Source organism: Carlito syrichta, unplaced genomic scaffold (genome assembly GCF_000164805.1).
Source record: "Carlito syrichta isolate Samal-C Ts95f unplaced genomic scaffold, Tarsius_syrichta-2.0.1 Scaffold303663, whole genome shotgun sequence".
NCBI classification, from domain to species: Eukaryota; Metazoa; Chordata; class Mammalia; order Primates; family Tarsiidae; genus Carlito; species Carlito syrichta.
In genome coordinates, this window is record NW_007247759.1 from 62,234 (window position 1) to 82,610 (window position 20,377).

Consider the following 20,377-nt stretch of genomic DNA (forward strand, 5'->3'; position numbering starts at 1 on the left):
AGTAGGCGGATTGCAGCGTTGTATGGAAGGTCAATTTTTAAATTGCCACACTGTTTTCCACATTGGCTGTTACACTGTTACACATTAGTTTACACTTCCGTCAATAGTGCAGAAGTGTTCCCTTTTCACCTCATCCTCTCCAGCATCTGTTGTTTTTTGAGTTATTGATGATGGCCACCCTGACTGGAGTTAGGTGGTATCTCAGTGTGGTTTGAATTTGCACTTCTTTGATAACTAGTGAGGCTGAGCATTTTTTCATGAATCCATTGGTTGCTCATATGTCTTCTTTTGAGAAGTGTCTATTATATCTTTTGCCCCCTCTGTGATGGGGCTGTTTGTTTTATTCTTTTTGGCACGTTTGAATTCCTTGTAGATCCTAGATGTTAGGCCTTTGTCAGGTGTACAGTTGGCAAATATTTTTTCCCAATCTGTGGCCTGGCTCCCCACTCTCTCAATGGTTTCTTTGACTTTGCAGAAGCTTGTCAGCTTGATGAGGTCCCACTTATTTATCTTATCTCTTATGGCATGGGCACTTGGGGTCTTGATCAGGAATTGGGTTGCCGGTTCCAATTTCCATAAGGGTATCTCCTGCATTTTCTAAGGTGCTTATAGTTTGAGGTTTTATGTTTAGGTCTTCGATTCATTTAGAGTTGATTTTTGTGTATGGTGATAGGTAGGGGTCTTGTTTTAATCTTCTGCATATGGTCAGTCAGTTTTCCCAGCACCATTTACTGAACAGGTTCTCCTCTCCCCAGTGGTTGATGGTGGAGCCTTTGTCGAAGATGAGTTGGTTGAGAAATTGAGGTTTGCTTCTGGGATCTCTATCCTGTTCCATTGGTCTATATGCCTGTTCTTGTACCAATACCAGGCTGTTTTGATTATTGTAGCTTTATAATAAAACTTAAAGTCTGAGAATATGATGCCTCCTGCTTTTTTTTTTTTTTTTTGCCCAAACCAGGTACAGATCCAACAAAGAAAGATAGCTATAAGCCAATATCCTTGATGAACACAGATGCTAAAATTCTCAACCAGATTCTAGCAAACCAGATTCAACAACATATCTCAAAAATCATCCACTACAACCAAGTAAGCTTCATCTCTGGGATGCAGGGCTAGTTCAACATCCACAAGACCATAAATGTAATTAAATACATCGAGAGATGTAAAGATAAAAAACACACGATTATATCACTAAACGTGGAAAAAGCTTTTGATAAAATCCAGCACCCCTTTTTGATAAAAGCCCTCGAACATCTATCTAGGCATAGATGGAACATATCTCAAAATAGTAAGAGCCATTACGAGAAACCCACAGCCAACATACTGCTAAATAGACAGAAATTGGAGCCATTTCCGCTGAAAACCAGAACAAGACAAGGATGCCCACTCTCACCCCTCCTCTTCAACATAGTATTGTAAGTCCTAGCCAGAGCAATCAGACAAGAGAAGGAAATCAGGGGTATCCAAATAGGAAAAGAGAAAGTTAAGTTATCCCTCTTTGCAGACGACACGATTCCATACCTTGAAAACCCAAGAGAATCTGTCAAAAACCTCCTTGCACTGATAAAGGAATTTGGCAAAGTCTCAGAGTATAAAATAAATGTGCAAAAGTCAGTCACATTCCCCCACACCAACAATAAACAGACAGAAATCCAAATACAAAGCACAATCCCATTCACAACAGCCACACAAAAAAATGAAATACCTTGGCATCTTCCTAACCGGAGAAGTCAAAGACTTTTACAATGAAAATTGCAAAACACTGCTCAAAGAAATCAGAGACGACATTAACAAATGGAAAAATATTCCATGCTCATGGATTGGAAGAATCAACATTGTTAAGATGTCCATCCTACCCAAGGCAATCTACAGATTTAACACAATACCCATTAAATTTCCAGTAGCATTCTTCTCAGACCTGGAAACACAATACAGGAATTCATATGGAAACATAAACGACCACAATTAGCCAAAACAATCCTCAGCAAGAAAACTGCTATTTAAGAAGGGTGGGTGGCTGGGCACGGTGGGTCCCGCTTGTAATCCCAGCACTTTAGGAGGTTGAGGTAGGAGGATCACTGGAGCCCAGGAGTTCGAGACCAGCTTGGGTAACATAGCAAGACCTTGTCTCTACAAAAAATAAAAAACATTAGTCAGCCATGATGGCGCGCGCCTGCAGTCCCAGCAACTCAGGAGGCTGAGTCAGAAGGATCGCCTGAGCACAGGAGATCAAGGCTGTGGTGAGCTGGGATTGTGCCACTGCACCCCAGCCTGGGTCACAGAGCAAGACCCTAAAACAAACAAACAAACACGAACAGTGAGTTTTCTCTAAATAATAGCTTTAAAGATAATTGAGCTTTAAAAGTGCTGTTGGGATGTGGTCCACAAGGTTGGTCTCTAAAAGAATTTCCTTATAGAAAAAATTTCTTGTAAAACCAAACCAAAGAAACAACATTAACAACAAAAACAACAACAAAGACTTCTCATTAAAGTTGCAGGCGACTGCCTGTTTTCTTTACAACCTATCTCTGTGTAATCTCATGACTAGGTTCAGTGCTGTCTCCTCCCTGCCACTGCACAGGAGCTGCAAGGAAGCAAAAGTGCCACTCTACTGCTTAATCCACTTACTTCCGTCAAAACCTGACCATAAGCAAGACACAGTAAGTTTAAGCTCTGTTCCTTTCGAAATAGATCAAGATGCTGATTATTTCATTTAATTGTTCTTTTGTTTTTTAAGATTAATAATAATGTGTTGATTACAGACACAATCTGAATAATAGGAAAGTATACTACATTAAAGAAACATCACACGTTGGGCTTGGAGGTGCAGCCTGTAATCCCAGCACTTTGGGAGGCCGAGGCGAGTGGATTGCCTGAGCCCGTGAGTTTGAGACCAGCCCGGGTAACTTGGCGAGACCTCATCTCTACCATAAATCAAAAATAGCTGGGCGGTAGTGCACACTTATAGTTCTGGCTACTTGGAAGGCTGAGGTGGAAGGATTGCCGGAGTCCAGCAAGTCATTGCTGGGGTGGCTGTGAGTGTGTCACTGCACTCCAGCCTGGGCGATGATGACGGAGTGAGACACAAATTCAAAAAAAAAAAAACCAAAAAAAACCAAACAAACATTACAGTTATCTTTACCTATCATTTCAAATACTTTTTCTCCAAAGGTAATAACTGTTAGTTCTGGACCTGTTTTTTCCCATTTGCAAACATATTTTTAAAAATAGCTTCTTTTCATTTAAATAATCCATGATGGTTAATTCTGTGTGTTGACCTGGCTGGGCTGTAGTGCCCAGATATTTGGTCTAACAGTATTCTGGATGTTTCTGTGAAGGTGATTTTTGGATGGGATTACCATTTAAACTGGGGGGCTCTGAGTACAGCAGATGACTCTTCATGCCGTGGGTGGGCCTCATTCAATGAGTCGAGGGCCTGAGAGGAACAAAGACTGACCCCCATAAAGAAGGAATTCTGCCGGCAAACTGCCTTTGGTTCTGTCTCTCTGGAGAACTCAAATACAGGATCATCCTCGCTGAATTACTTTACACTATGACATTTTCACTTAATACATCACTGACATTCTTCCAAGTGGCAGATGAGACAGACTAGCTCATTACTAAATTCCTAACCCCTTTCCCAGGTGACAGTTTGGGCAGAGTCTACTAGTGTCTTCTGTAAAGGCTTCTGCTCTTATGAAACAGGCCACCCTCCTTCCTGAGGACCCAGGACCTGGGGGTGCAGCCACCACAAGGTTTGATCCCATGGAACAAACTTGAGGATAAAGCCAGTCTACTCAGGAGCTGGGTAGGAAAGACAGAAAGAGCTGGAATCCCCAATGGCATAAGCCCTGGACTACCTGATGATGGAGTTCTGGTTCTGTGAGCCAAATAAACCTCTGCTACTGTTTGATCGCATTTTGTTATCTCCAACAAAACATGTACTTTTTAAAATGGTTAAGAGTATCCTATAATAGGGAACACCACAGTGTAATCCTTCTCCTCTTGATGGCCATTTCATTATCCATTCAAACACCAATGTTTGAGATGATGTGCAGAAAACAGTTAAGATGGCAAGCGTGTCACCTCACCCTTTGAAAGTCTTGCTTAGAATGTGGCCCATGGCTGGTGTCTGGGAACTCCGATTTCAGGAGGGTTCCCACTATTCTAACTTACAAGGTGACTTACTGAGCCCAAATGTACAATCATGTGATTTATACTCCATACCGTTATCCTTCTGGGAGTCTACAGTTTTTGTACATGCTAGACAGAGGGTGATGCAACAGCAGTCCTTAATAAACCCTCTAAGCACTGGGTCTGTAATGAGCTTCCCTGACAGAAAACATTTCACATGTGTATGCTGCAACGTGCTGTCGAGGAATTAAGTGCATCTTGTATTACTCCTCTGGGGGAGGGCTCTTGGAGGCATGGACCTTGTTTCCTCTAGACTTGACCCCATGCACTTGCTCTTGTGCTAATTTTGCTTTACATCCTTTTGCTGTAATAAATCACAGCTGTGAATACAACTGTATGCCAAGTCCTCCTAGCAAAGCATCAAGCCTGGGGATGGCCTTGGGGACCCCTGACACAGATAGTTTCAGTAGTGGGACTCGCTAGAATGACCTGACTCACTGAAATATGGTGAGGGCACTGTTTGGGAAGAGGAAAGAGTAGAGTATGATGAATTGTTCGTGCCCAGGTGGCTATGGAGTCACCCACATGAAGCAGCAGTTAAACTACTGTCTGTAGTGAGGCAAGTTACCCTATGGGATTTGAAATGACAGACCTGAATCCATGCGTCTTGCTGGATCTCCTGGCTGCTGTTGGTCCTGCTGGTTAAAGTGAGAGAAACAGTACAGTCCAGGGAAACTTTTTGGTTTTTGTTCTCTCCTCTAGATGGGAGGAGAAAGGCTCCCAAATTTCCAGGAATGGGCCAACATGTGAAATGTTTGCATCCTTCTCTTCTCTATTGTAGGAGGTCCAGGTCCCAGGGCTGGAGCAACATTTTCGATAAACCAGTAAAAAAAGTGGGAAGAGGTAACATTCCCAAAGTTAGCCTGGCTACTACTGTGACAGTAAAGTCTTGACCTCCCTTCCTGCACTGTTTCCCAGCCTGGGTCTTCCTTGTAACTGTTAATGTTAATGCTTCAAATGCTGAATTTATGGCTAGGAGTCTGAGTAAGTTGCAGTGAGGAAAAAAAATTTTTTTGAGTGGTTTTGTATTTTGTGACTATTGCATCTAGACATATTGTAAAAACTAATAAAAATTGTTAAATACTTGTAATTTCATAACTACAAAGGAATCATCCGATTGGGGGAACCTGGGACACAACTTTCTGGCTTTTGCTGCCAGTGGGTGGGTTGGAATTAAAACACTTTGTGCAATGGAGACAGAACATCTCTAACTGATGGTTTCTGCTAGGGAAGATGTGAATTTTGGCTTATTGGAGCCTCTGGGAAAAGGAAGCCAATAAGAAAAAAAAAAAAAAAAAGAAATGATTTACAAATGGAGATACACTTTTGGAGTTTTAAAAAGCAGCTTTTGATTTGCTCATGAGTTCTCGTGGAGATAAAGGTCTGGCCCTTAGAGGTTGATGCTTTTCCAGTCTGATAAGCATATTTGTGAGAGGGTCAATTTGGACTTTAAGGCAGACAAGGCAAAAGAAAGGGCTTAGAAAAGTCTTGTGCATCACTTGGACTTTCTGACCCTGCAGCATCTTACCTCTGCTGTTGCTGAAGAAAAGTCTCTGGCTTTTTCTAAATCCTGAATTCAGAGATCTTCATTGCCTGGCCTTGACTCTAAGCTAAAACCTAATACTGTTTCAGCCTCAGCATGAGCTGGGCTGAACCAAAGGCAGGCAGAGGCTCAATGAACAGAATTTAGACTCTGTACCTCACATTTAGGATACATTTCTGTGGAGCCCTAAGCTGTGAAAACATCACGAATGCCTGGCTGGACAGTCCAAGATACATACAAAAGCCCCTGGAAAGGGCCTGTTCTCTGATGAGACCACCTTGCTGCTGACTGGTTGTATATGTCTGATACAGAGACCAACAGCATCCTCAACTTGTGATTACTGCCAAAACCTGCAAGGTGGGAGAGGGTACGTCCCAGGAAGTATAACTCTCTGCTCACTTCTGACAGGCTGGACCAACTTCTCGACCATCCGCAGCACGGTCTTGTGGCTGGGGACTCTTGTGTTTGACTTCTGGAGGAGTTGTAGCCCTCAGCAGTACACTGGCCTGACTGCTTCCCTCACTTTTTTCCTGATGCACAGGCCTCCGTGCAATCTGATTATTAAAGGCAGCTATCCTCAGAAAGTGATTTTTCTTTTTCTAGGCTGCTCACTGGATAAATATTCAGAGTGAGAAGGGAAGGGAGGTTATATAAACCCATTTAAAACATTTCTGAAAATGCAGGCTTTCATCCTGCCAATCCCTGAACATATCTTTCTGGTGACGTTGTATAAAAATGTTTTTCTGGGCTGGGTGCAGTGGCTCATGCCTGTAATCCCAGCACTTTAGGAGGCTGAGGTGGGAGGATAGCTTGAGGCTAGGAGTTCAAGAACAGCCTGGGCAACATAGCAAGACCTACACAATTACAAAAATTAAAAAAAAAAGTTTTTCTGTGAAATGTCTTGTCCTTGTTGCACACAACCCCTCTAGACAAAGGGTCTACATGAGAGTAGGGGATAACTGAAAAAATATAAAATTATGAGTTCTGAATGGAAACTGATTTTGTAACAACTGAGGAAAAATAACCCCAAATTCCTGTATGTGGGGAGGCACAAGAGAGGGAAGAACACATTAGTCATCTTTGCTTTTCAAAACTATTTCTGGAACCTAATTCTCCCCAAAGGAAAACTCTCATGTGCCTTTCCAAGCCATTGAGATTGCTTTGAAGACAGCAGGAGGTAGTCCAGCCCTTTCACTTTCCACAAGGAAACCTCCAGATGCTGTCCACACGCATGAGGTAGACAAACTGGTGTCCATCAATCGTAAAACCACTGGAATTGACTGGCAGTCCCTTTGAAACCAAGGACTGGACTAAATTATTTGGGTTGGACTGAAAACCCTAGGCCAAGTGGCCCACAGTGGGAAGCTACATTGCAATGCCTGACAAAGTATGTCCTGCTTGAGACGCCCCGATAATTGTCAACTCTTTGTTTGCAGGGTTAACATATATACACTTTTGGGACTGAATGTCTTGTATACTGACTCCCATGACACTGCCCAGCCCTGGAAGGCTTCTGGGTCAGCTTCACCTTACTGGTCACAGTTGTGCTGTGCCTGAGTTGATAAAAAGGTTAATACAGAAAATTAAGGCCATGTAAAAAGGTTAATAAAAAGAAAAAAATATATACAAACAGTTAATATAGAAACTCAAGGAGGAAGCCATTTGGTTTTCTGAAATAGACCATTATGATAAATGAGAATTGCTTTAACTGGCTAAGTTCATGCCTCCTAAAGGGCATAACTGAAATCAGTACTGCAGGATGGCCTCACTACTGCCTGGGTCCTACAGATAACTGTGCTGTAAAGACACACTGGCCAATGACCAAAGGGCTAGACTGTGCAGAGAAGAGTTAACACAGCAGGCCTGAACCTCTATCCTTGAAAAGGTCTGCTACTAAGGTTAGCTCTGGGCTGGGATCTTAGATGTCTGGAGAGCTCCCACCATCCTAACTAGTCAGAGTGGCTCACACAAACGGAACAAACAACACGGTTCATGCTGAACACTTGCTTTCCTCTGGAAGTCTTCGATTTTCATGTGTGCCGGGCAGAGGCTGCCAACTTAACCAGCCCCCAATAAAAGCCCCAGGTCTCTAATGAGCTGCCCTAGTAGAAGGTATTTCACATGTGTTACGGTAACTTGTTGGGGGGTTGAAGCACTTCCTGTGTGACTTCCCTGGGAGAGGACCTTGGAAGGCTGTGTCTGGTTTTTCCTAGACTTCACCCCAGGCTCCTTCTCCTTTGCTGATTTGTCTGCTGAGTCCTTTGATTCTTCCTAGCAAATCACTGAGCCTGGGGGCATGGTCTTGGAGGTCATCAATACAGCTGGGAATAAGTATGAAATGTTCAAGAAATAGCAAGAAGACAAGTGTGGCTGGAGTCTCCTGAGTACAGAGGAGTGACAGAAGTGGAAGCTGGAGAGATAGGAGGGGCCTGACCATGTAAAGCCTTGTTAATAAAGGTAAGACAGTAGGATGTTATTCTGAGTATGACTGGAAGCCCAGGAAGGCTTCTGAGCAGGAAGAAGGACTAGCCTGTCTGCTATTTGGGAGCTGACATTAGGGGAAAGAGTGAAAGCAGGAAGTCAGCTCGGAAACCCTTCCATATAGGAAATACTTTAAGGACGCTTGGGGGTTTGGGTACTGTTTCAGAAAGGAGAAACCCAAGTTCATCTTTAAGAATGAGTAAAAATTTGATAGATGGATTTGGGCAAGGGAATAGGCAAGGCATTCTAAGCAGTGGGAAGAACTCGTACAAAGGCCCAAAGGCATACACTGAGTAGTGTTTTTGAAGACTAACGGGTATAGTGTTGCTGAAAAAGGATGTTTAGGAGAGAGGTGCAGGAGACACTGAAGGCTCTGTGTATCATGCTAAAGGGTGCATACTTTATCTCCAAGGCAATTGGAGAACTCATAAAGAGTTACAAATAGGGAGGTTCTAGAGTCAAATCTGGGTTTCAAGGCTGGGCAACATAGTGAAACCTCGTCTCTACAAAAATATCAAAAAACTAGCTGGGCATGGTGGTGCACACCTATAGTTCTAGCTACACAGGGGGCTGAGGTGGAAGGATTGCATGAACCTAGGAGGTTGAGTCTGCAGAGAACCATGTTCGTGCCACTACACTCTGGCTTAGGTGACAGAGTGAGACTCCAACTCAAAAAATGAAATAAATAAATCTGGGTATCAGAAAGATTAATATGGCAGCAACACGAATGAGAGCCTGACAAAGGGAGCAAGTTTCAAATTGTCATATACCCCGTTCTAGTGTCATACCATAATGTCTAATGTCATATACCCCAGTGCTAATGTCATATAATGTCTAAAGTCATATACTCCAGCTCTAATATCATATTATAATGTCCTAATGTCATATACCCTGATTCTAATATAGCTGAGACTGCACACAAAGCATACATATGCAATTTATGTTACAGGTCATATATGTATAAGTACATAAGCCTGTTTATGTATTAGGAATAAATTCAAAACAAGTCTAAATCATTATCGAAAGACTAAAATGAATGGAAACAAATAAATGTAAATGTTTATAAAGTTGTTGGTATAAACACAGAAAATTACCCAAGTGATTTTAAAACACTGGATCATTACAAATCCTTAGCAAAATACATACCAGGGATAAAAAGAACCACAAAGGAATCTGAGACTGCATTCTGTGGTTCCATGGTTAGCGGTAAGGTTGCCACTGTATTTTGAAACTATATATAGATATCTATTATGATAAAACAATAGAACATTAATGTCATTAGGTACTAAGATTTTCAGCAGCAGTGAAAGGAGACAAAAATATAAAAGGAAATAAGTAAAAACCCAAATGGGTTTTTATAGAATGATTGCTATAGAGTGACACACAGTCATGCGATACATAATGACCTCTTGGTCAACAACAGACTGTATATGTGACTGTGGTCCCAGAAGATTATATTAGAGCTGAAAAATTCTTATCATCTAGCCATTGTAACACTGTAGAGTAAAGCATTACTGGTGTGTTTGTGGTGAGGCACCGCACTGCCAGTCTTTATATAAAAGCATAGCACATACAATTATGTAAGTACGTGGCACTTAATAATGTAGCAATCAAGTATCAATGATAATGATCAACTATGTTACTGGTTTATGCATTTACTAAACTATGCCTTTTATCATTGTCTTAGAGTATACAGTGTTTAATATTAAAAATTTGAATTTTAATATAAAAAAGTTAACTATAAAACAACCTCAGGCAGGTCCTTCAGGAGGTGTTCCAGAAGAAGGCATTGTTGTTATAAGAGATGACAGCTCCATGCATGTTATTGCCCTGAAGACCTTCCAGTGGGACAAGATGTGAAGGTGAAAGACAGTGATACTGATGATCCTGACCCTTCATAGGCCTAGCTCATGTGTGTGTTTGCATCTTAGTTTTTTAAAAAAAAGCTTAAAAAGTGAAAAAAAATCTAAAAATAGAAAAAAGTTTACAGAATAAGTAAAGAAATAGCATATTTTTGTACAGCTGTAGCATGTGTTTGTTTTAAGTGTTATTATGTGAGTTAAAAAGTTTATGAAGTCAAAAAGTTAACTTTTTAGAACCTTTAGAAGCTAAGGCTGATTTACTATTGAAGAAATTTGATTGTATAATTTAGTGCGGCCTAAGTTACAGTGTTTATAACTCTACAGTACTGCACAGTAATGTCTTAGGCCTTCACATTCACTCACCACTCACTCACTGACTCATCTAGGGCAACTTCTAGTCTGGCAAACTCTGTTCATGGTAAGTGTCCTAGACAGGTGTACCATATTTTTGCTGTACCTTTATAAGTAGAATTAGATAAACAAATACCATTGTGTTACAACTGCCAACAATATTCAGTACAGTAACATGCTACACAGTTTGTAGCCTAGGAGCAGTAGGCTATACCATATAGCCTAGGTGTGTAGTAGGCTACACTATTTGGTTTGTGTAAGTATACTCTACGATGTTTGCACAGTGATACAATTGCCTAATGATGCATTTCTTAGACTGTATCTCCATTGTTAAGTGACATACGACTGCCACTCAGTATCACTGGGGATTGGGTCCAGGATTTCCTCCAGCAGATACTAAAATCTATGGACGCCCAAGTGCTTTATATAAAATGGTGTAGTATTTGCATATAACCTATATGCATCCTCCTGTGTATGTTCAATCATCTCTAGATTGCTTGTAATACCTAATATAATGTAAACAGTTGTTATACTATATTGTTTAGGAAATAATAATAAGGAAAAAAAGGCTGCACATGTTTAGTACAGATGAACCCATCCATTTTTAAAAAATATTTTTGAATATTTGGTTGAATCCATGGATATGGAATCCATGGATGCAGAGGGCCGACTATATACAAATCCATAGATCTGTAATGATGCTTGTGATATAGTGAAATATCTTATTTGGCCTTCATCATATTTCCTGACAAATAGTTCCTAAAATCCTTAGGCTCTCTGGAGTGATAAGAACATCTTTTGCATGCTGACAAATGATCTCAGATAGCTGGTTGCCAAGGGAACCAACCCCCTGATTAGAGAACTGGAACTTTCAGCCCCACCTCTCAATTCTGGGAATGCTAGAGAGGGTGAAGACTGAGCTAATAAATCAATGGCCAATGATTTAATCAATCTCGCCTAAGTAAGTTTCCATAAAAACCTAAAGGCCTGAGTTCCAGGGGCTCCTGGAGAGCTGAAGACATGGAGGTTCCTGGAGAGCCGTGCAGTCTGGCCAGAGAGGACGAAGCTCCGCCCCCCTTCTCCCATGCCTTGCCCTGTGCATCTCTTCCACTGGCTATCCATCTGTATCCTTTGTAATATCCTCTATAATACATAGGTAAACATATGTTTTCACATTTATTATGTTTTTCCCAAATTCTAGGTTCTAGCAAATTAATGTAATCCAAGGAAAGGGTCATGAGAACCCCAATGTATAGCCAGTCAGTCAGTGGCACATGTAAACCTGGGGTTTGTGACTGGCATCTCAAGTGAGGGGTAATCTTGTGAGACTAAGCCCTCAACCAGTGGGATCTAATGCTATTTCCAGATAGATAATGTCAGAATTGAATTAAATTAGAGGACACCTAGCTAGTGTTCTTTGGGGAATCTGCTGCAGAACTGATTGCTTGCTTAGCGTGTGGAAAAATGCCCCACAAATATGGTGTCAGTAATGTTGACTCAGTGAGTGCAAGTAGGAAAAACACTCTTTGGTTTGGTTTTTCCTACATCCTTCCAATGCTCAAAAGCAAAGCAAAACAAACAAATACAAACCAACAAAAACATATTCATTGGTCTCCTTTGGAGGTTGCTCAGGCACCAAATTCTTATGTGAAAACATTTTAAGGGAAAGAATCAAGAGTTCAGGTAGCGGCTCATGCATGTAATCCCAGCACTCTGGGAGGCCAAAGTGAAAGAATTGCTTGAGCCCAGAAGTTGTAGACCAGCCTGGGCAACATAGTGAAATCTTGCTTCTACAAAAAAAAAAAATTAAAAATTAGCCGTACGTGGTGGTGTGTGCCTATAGCCCCAACTACTTGGGAGGTTGAGACAGAAGGATCACCTGCTCCCTGGTCCACAAAACCAGTCCCTGATGCCAAAAAGGTTGGAGACCACTGATCGAGACAACAAACAGTTGCCAAAACCTCTAAGCAAAAGATCAGTGGTGAGCCGGGCTCGGTGGCTCAGCCTGTAATACCGCGCCTTTGGGAGGCTGAGGTGAGTGGACTGCCTGAGCCCGCGGGTTCAAGACCCGCCTGGGCAACTTGGCAAGACCTCATCTCTACAATAAATCAAAAAATCAGCCGGGCGTGGCAGCGTGTGCCTGTAATTCTGGCTACTCAGAAGGCTGAGGTGGAAGGATCACTGGAGCCCAGCAGGCGAGGCTGCGGTGGCCGGGAACGGCCACTGCACTCCAGTCTGGGCGACCGAGTAAGACTCCAACTCAAAAAAAAAAAAAAAGATCAGTGGTGAGCTTTAGAACGAACGGCTGGATTAGGCTGACACCGTCTGACCTCACTGATCATTTGATTATTCTTAACATCACTAATATACTACATGCCTCCCAATGCAATGCAACAGAAAGTACACAGTGTACCCACAAAATACTCTCAATGAAAACAAAGAACCAAATCTACCCAAGCCTCTAAAGCTAACTCCAATTTACAGAAAATACAGCAGATAATGGAACTAGCTAAATGACATTACAAGGACATGACCATCTAGATCCCAAATCTGGGAAACTGTACAGCACAAAGGACATTCCATATTTCTTTAGCAAACACTTAAAAACAAGGGAGGGAGAACAGTTACAGTTAAGAGAAACCTAAGATTTTAGCTTGGAAACAGATACTAATGAATAAATTATAAAAAGACACCCGAAACAACTAGAAAAACTGAATAGTCTGGGTATTAGGTGATAAAGGAATAATGGCTAATTCTGTGATTCTGCCAAAAAAATTGTCTTACTTTTAGAGATACATACATAGATAAAAGAACACATTGGATTTCCTTTAAAATACTCAAGGAAAGAAAAGAAGGGCAAATGTGTGTAATATTAAAGATGAAACAAGAACAGCAAAATATCGATGGCTACTGAAGCTGAGTGATGAGTGGGTGGGGGTGAGGAGGGGTCATTACACCCTCTACTTTTGTGCATGTTTAAAAATCTCCCAGGTTGGACACAATGGCTCAGGCCTGTAATTCCAGCACTTTGGGAGGCTGAGGTAAAAGGACTGCTTGACCCTAGGAGTTTGAGACTAGTCTGAGCAGCATAGCAAGACACTGTCCCTACAAAAATTTTTAAAAATTTGGCTGGGCTCGGTGGCTCAGCCTATAATCCCAGCGGTTTGGGAAGCCGAGCTGAGTGGATTGCCTGAGTGCGCAGCTTCGAGACCTGCCTGGGCAACTTGGCAAGACCTCATCTCTACAATAAATCAAAAATTAGCCGGGTGTGGTGGCAGAATGCGCCTGTAGTTCTGGCTACTTGGAAGGTTGAGGCAGAAGGATCGCCAGAGCCCAGCAGGGTGAGACTGTGGTGGCTGGGAGTGTGCCACTGCACTCCAGTCTGGATGACAGAGTGAAAAACTCCAAAAAAAAAAAAAAAAAAATTAGCTAGGCATGGTTGTGTGCCTGTAGTCCCAGTTACTTGGGAGGCTGAGGTGGAAGGATCTCTTGAGCCCATGAGATTGAGGCTGCAACAAGCTATGATGGCACCACTGAATTTCAGACTGGGTGATAGGGAGAGACCCCTATCTTTAAAAAATTAAAAATCTTGCTAATCAAAAATAAGGAATTAAACTGTAATCGTTGGCAAAATTTTAAAACAGTAATACACACTTGACTGAGGTACAGAAAAAGAGGCATTTTCAAAGGAAATGAACAGAATTACTTCCTAAAGAATTTAACAATATGTATGTCTATTAAAATTTTACATTCAATCTAGCAAATTTACTTTGAAGAATTCTAAAAAAACTCTCATAGATACATCTAAAATAATCTCCCAGCAAAACATTATTAACACTTCATTTCTAAGTTATGGTATATGTACATATATATTTTTTATAGCTATTAACTATCAAATTGTAGAATAATACTAAATGACATGGGAAAATGTCCTGGGTAAACTGTTAAGTGTAAAATGCAGGCTATAAAATGGTATACATATTTTGACCCATTATATTTTCTTAAAACTATTCATACACTTTTAAAAAAAGTCTGAGAGATGCTATTTTTAATTGATAGGATTCAAGTACTTTGATTTTCTATTCATGAGTATGGTATATTTGTAGTAAAAAAAAATTCTATATTTTAAAGTTCAAATCTGGATCACTTTGTGAGAATGGTTAATAGTGGAATAATAAGTAGGTAAAGTGGTGACTTTTACGATACTGAACTAAATGACAGAAGGGTATCAGGATAAAACTGAATTCACATTAATTGTTAATTTTGAGAAGGCAGGCGTTTAACACTCTACTGTGAAAAAGATCAGGTTCTTTTTTTTTTTCAAACATTAAAATTTTATTAGGTATTTAGATTACTTTGAAACTTTCAATTGTATAAGTATTTCAGAATTAGCATCTTTGTGCATAAAACTTTCTTAATTTTTGATAATTTTATAAGAATAAATTTTAAGAATTACCACTCATAGTTCTAAATGTACAAGTAGAGGTATCAAGATAGAGAAAGTTAGAAAAGGATTGAAATTTACATAAGCCTTAATTGGAGAGGGATAAACCCCTAAATTAAATTACCTAGGATGACCGACAAGGTTACAGAAGTAAAAATCCTAACACAATTCTGAAAATGATCATAGTGGTGTGTTAGACAATTCTTCCTGAGTTTCTATTGTGAGTTCCATCCTGACAGATTATTTGCTTAAAATTCTAAGAGAGAAATTTATTTGCATACCAGAATCCAAAAAGAAATGTAAGGATAATATAAAATAGAAATATAATCTCATCTATTGAATTCAGTTTATGTGCCTTGGGTTATATCTGTTAAGTGAATAAATTGGATATATTAGAATCCAGAAAATCCCATAAAACTACACTCTCTATGTGGTTAATAATCAGTGAAACCAGCCTTCCAGCATCTTCACTCACTAGCTTTAAAATTTCAGTTGTCTCCTATCTAAATAAGGCAAAAACAAAGAAAATGTCCAGACTACCTGGTTTCCGTACTTTCTTTAGTTCCTCATACTCCTTGTTTTCTGGATTTGGAGACTCTAGAAAGCTGATTTCTTCTGCGACACTTTCCCCCTCCTGGCTCTTGAGGCTGTCTTCTTCTTCTTGAATAGGGGGATCTAACTCGGATTCTTCTGAATCAAGAAATATCTGACCAGCAACTACCCTGCCTGCGGTAGTATGGTCCTTTACAGACTCATCTGATGGCAAAGAGGTCTGAAAATAGACAGTATTTTTGTTATCGACAAGACCATTTGACTGTTACTTTTACTAATCCAGATAACATGTCTCCATCAGCTCCCTGAAGTGCCACACTCGCCCATCGCTCTAGGCCTTGGCATGCTTCCACCACACATCTTCCTCACCTGCCTCTTACTCTTTCTTAGAATTTCAACTTAGATGTTCGGTCCCCCAGAAACTTCCTTAATTCCCCAAGTCTGGGTTAGGTTCTCCCCCTACATGCTCCCAACATATCTTATACTTCCTACTTTTATTTGTAATCCCTCAAATCTAGAGACTAGAGCTCACAACTGATTGGTCTCCTTAGATATGTAAGAATCAGTCTTAGTCATTCAACCAACCAAATGGTAGAGGTTAAGTCTTCATACTGAAAAAAACAAACAAACCCTAAACACTAAAAAAAAGGAGTAAAATCAACCTTTCATTAGGTAGTAAACATGTTACTGCCATAAGTCTCTTGTACACGCACACACAGAACATTCAATTTGAAATTAAATCTAATAGCCAACACCCCTTCCACCCTTCCTTCATTTTTAGAGACAGGGTTTCACTCTGTCACTCAGGCTGGAGTGCAGTGGTGCCATCATAGCTCACTGAAGTCTCGAACTCTTGGGTTCAAGCAATCCTTTTTCCTCAGCCTCTGGAGTAGCTGGGACTACAGGTGTGTGCCACCACGCCCAGCTAATTTTTTGTATGTTGCCCAGGTTGGTCTCGAACTCCTGGCCTGAAGTAACCCTCCCACCTCAACCTCCCAAAGGGCTAAGATTATAGGTATGGGCCACTGTGTCCAGTTAACAGCCAACCCCACTGATGGAAATATTTCCTATTTTCTCTCATAAAGAAGTAATATTTTTTCAAATTCCAGAAGAATTAAAACTAATACTGATACCATCTATCCTTTTCTTTTAAATTCAGTTCTTTTACTCAAAAGATGTGGACTTCAGATCTTTTCTAAGGTACATAATTCATGCTTTTAAATTGAGCAGCAAATATTGGCCAGTACACACGGTAGTACACACCTTGGAATCTAAGGATTCTTCCTGGCTGCCTTCTTCATCTGCAAAAGAAATTTTAAGACAATTTAGTAATCTTTCTTGTTGGGAAATTACAGTTGTTATTAAAAAGAACCATGTGATAAGTACAGCAAATAAAAATCAGATACCGGATGAACCCAGAATTATTTAAAAATTGGTTGTATTCAGTAATTGTTCAGAAAAAGATTAAGTGAAAGGAAACAGGTCAGGAAGTTGGTTTTCTCTTTCTTCAGGAAAGACATTAGCTTTGATTTGTTACAAAAGTAGCACCACCAATAGCCTCACCACAAAAACAGACACTTCTTCAGATCCCATCCAATTACTGTATGAGAATGAGTTACCAAGTTCATAAAAATAAATCTCTCATTGCATACTCCAGGCTTCCACCTATTCTGTTCCTTTGCTCAGGATCTGGTGTTACAGTAGCTTATTTTCATGCTGATTAGCATTTTATTGGTCTCTAATACTACTGAAGATAGAAACTAAGAATTAATATCTGACAGCAGAGTTGCAAGACAAATATATTTAGGATTTAGTATTCTACTTTAAGACAGAACCAGATGCAGGTAAAAGATAGCATCATTTATCATACATTCACTCAATTGAGGACTAATTATTAAGAAATTGATAGCTTAAATTAAATAAATAATGAATCCAGCGACTAGCTACACCTTTCTTCCAGATTCACACGGTCTGCTTTAGATTTGACTGATTATGTTAATTTTCCTTCTATTATTTCTGTGTTTTCTGGCTACTCCTTATTTTCTGGCTATTATCCTTTTTTCTGCTCTTATATAAACACATGCAACAACTCCATGTTCCAAGGCAAATGTTTGATCTGTGTATTCCTTGCCAGTTTAAAACAACAAATCTGTCAGATTATCTCTAAGTTTCCTTCTTGCTGTTAAAATTACCTGATTTTAGTAGCGCCTGCTCCATAAGCTACAAGAGAAATTAACCTGGAGACAAAACACTGCAGAATCACTTGGATTTTACTAGAAAATTTGGTATGATAGTTGCCATTTATCTTTACTTCATATGGTTATATCCCAAATGTCATTTGTAACTTACAACTCTATGAAATATAACAAAAACATGTTTTATAATTTGTTATCAAAGTACTGAGCTAACTTTCAGAAGTATAACCAACTCAGTTACACAGAAAACACACAATTCTATCTCACAATATTTGTTTCTCTTGAATATTTAAGAAAATCAGTCAGCTAGTGAGGTTTTGCCATATATAAAAGGTCTGTCAATTCAAAGAAAATGTAAATTGTAGCTACTATTTACATTCATCTACTTTTAGATTATTTTTCAAGTATGTTTATTTTTGGCAGGTGGGGAGGAGAAGGGTATGGCATGTATTAGTCCATGATCCCCGTAACATTCAGGTAGTGATTCAGTTAATTCACAATTATCCTTCCTGCTAACTTCACAAGTATCACCAAAGCCCAAATTCTAACAGATGGCTCAAATTCCACTCTCAGCAAATCTTTTTTTTTTTTTTTTTTTTTGAGTTGGAGTCTTACTCTGTCGCCCAGACTGGAGTGCAGTGGCCACTCCCGGTCACCGCAGCCTCGACCTGCTGGGCTTTGGCGATCCTTCCACCTCAGCCTTCCAAGTAACTGGAACTACAGGTGTGCGCTACCACGCCTGGCTAGTTTTTTTGATTTATTGCAGAGATGAGGTCTCGCCAAGTTGCCCAGGCAGGTCTTGAACCCGCAGGCTCAGGCAATCCACTCACCTCAGCCTCCCAAAGGCGCGGGATTACAGGCTGAGCCACCAAGCCCGGCTTTTTTTTTTTTTTGAGTTGGAGTCTCACTCTGTCATCCAGATGGGAATGCAGTGGCATGCTCTTGGCCACCTCAGCCTCGCCCTACTGGTCTCTGGCTATCCTTCTGCTTCAGCCTTCCAAGTAGCTGGAGCTACAGGCATGTGCTACCACGCCCAGCTAATTTTTTATTTATTGTAGAGATGAGGTCTTGCCAAGTTAGCCAGGTGGGTCTCGAGCCTGTGGGCTCAGGTAATCCACTCGCCTCGGCCTCCCAAAGTGCTGGGATTACAGGTTGAGCCACCGAGCCCGGCCTATTCTCAGCAAATCTTTGGATAAAGAAAAAAATTTATCTTTCATGTATATCAAAGTTGTGTGTGTAGATACATGTTAATCAATTACAAAAATCAACCAGTTAGTATATTAAGAGCGGACAGTAAATGTTCAAATGCATACAAAATGTCCTTAAATACAAAACTTTAGATTAGTTGAAACTCTAAATCACTAATCACTAAACTGCTAAATTAAGTACCCCACCACAACAGGTGACAGAGGTAGTTAACGGGTAAATAATACAGACATCTCTAAATAAATTTAAAGTCATTTACATTTGAGACACTACAAGCTGTTAGGCATCAAAGTAGCAAAATGTGTTTTTGAACTCCAAGAGACATGATTTGTGACATCAGGGTTATTTCATATGAATTGCATCATGCTTCTTTCTCTCTCTCTCTCTTTTTACAAATTGGGACTACATACTAATATTACTGGTAAATAAGAGAATTCTTTCTCATTTACTAAACTGGGACACCCTACTCCAGATGATAGTCTTTTTTTTTTTTTTTGACTTGGAGTCTCACTCTGTCGCCCAGACTGGAGTGCAGTGACTGCTCCCGGCCACTGCAGCCTCGACCTACTGAGCTCTGGCCATCCTTCTGCCTCAGCCTTCCGAGTAGCTGGAATTACAGGCGCGCGCTACCACGCCTGGCTAATTTTTGATTTATTGTAGAGATGAGGTCTCGCCAAGTTGCCCAGGCGGGACTCGAACCAGCGGGCTCAGGCAATCCACTCACCTCAGCCTCCCAAAGGCGCTGAGCCACCGAGCCCCGCTGATGATAGTCTTAAAGCATAAGTTCTTTTTTCTTTCAAACTGATACATACATTCACATAACACTTTTTTAAAAAGTTGTTTATAACATAAGAACTTCTGAAATGTAGTATTCAAATGAGGATTAAAGACACTGCAGTTATGCATAAACAAAAAGCAAATACTAATGCTTTTATCAGAACACAGGCATCAAATAACAAGAAAAAATGCAAAAGGATTCAAAGAAGTTGTAAATTTCTCACCAGTGTCACATCCACGACATAATAGTTCACATTACTAATTGTATACCTTCCTTTGAAAAAGATCAGTTTTTATTATTATTATATCAACTAACAAAGCTGCAAAGTACCAGGGATATTCTTTCAGGGAAAAGTGGTCATTACAACTTCATTTTCTCACTCTTCATGTAAATTCAACAGACCAACACCTTCTGACACAGAAAGTCTAAAGAGTTCAGTGAAAAGAGACCAGCCAGCCGAGCTCAGTGACTCAGCCTGTAATCCCAGAACTTTGGGAGACTGAGGTGAGAGGACTGCCTCAGCCTGCAGGTTCGAGACCAGCCCCGGCAATTTGGTGAGACCTTGTCTCTGCAAGAAATCAAACATTAGCTGGGCATGGTAGCTTGCACCTGTTGTTTGGCTACTTGGAAAGCTGAGGCAGAAGGATCATCGGAGCTCAGCAGGTCAATGGGGTGGCCATGAGCTGCACTCCAGCCTGAGTGACAGAGTGAGACTCTAATTTAATGAAAGAGAGAGAGGGGGAGAGAGAGAGAGAGGGGGGGGGGGGGAAA

General features: G+C 40.5%; 1 protein-coding gene across 2 annotated transcripts in view; it reads right to left on the reverse strand.

Annotated features, from left to right (window-relative positions):
- The window catches only part of SEL1L (SEL1L ERAD E3 ligase adaptor subunit), a 66,429-nt gene that overhangs the window by 42,626 nt on the left and 3,426 nt on the right, over positions 1 to 20,377 (reverse strand). For both annotated transcript variants that reach the window (XM_008058946.2, XM_021712824.1), the window contains exons 2-3: positions 16,691 to 16,728; positions 15,416 to 15,647 (exon numbers count right to left, since the gene is read on the reverse strand). In XM_008058946.2, coding sequence (XP_008057137.1) covers positions 15,416 to 15,647; positions 16,691 to 16,728 — 270 coding nt within the window. The remainder of the gene's footprint in view (positions 1 to 15,415; positions 15,648 to 16,690; positions 16,729 to 20,377) is intronic.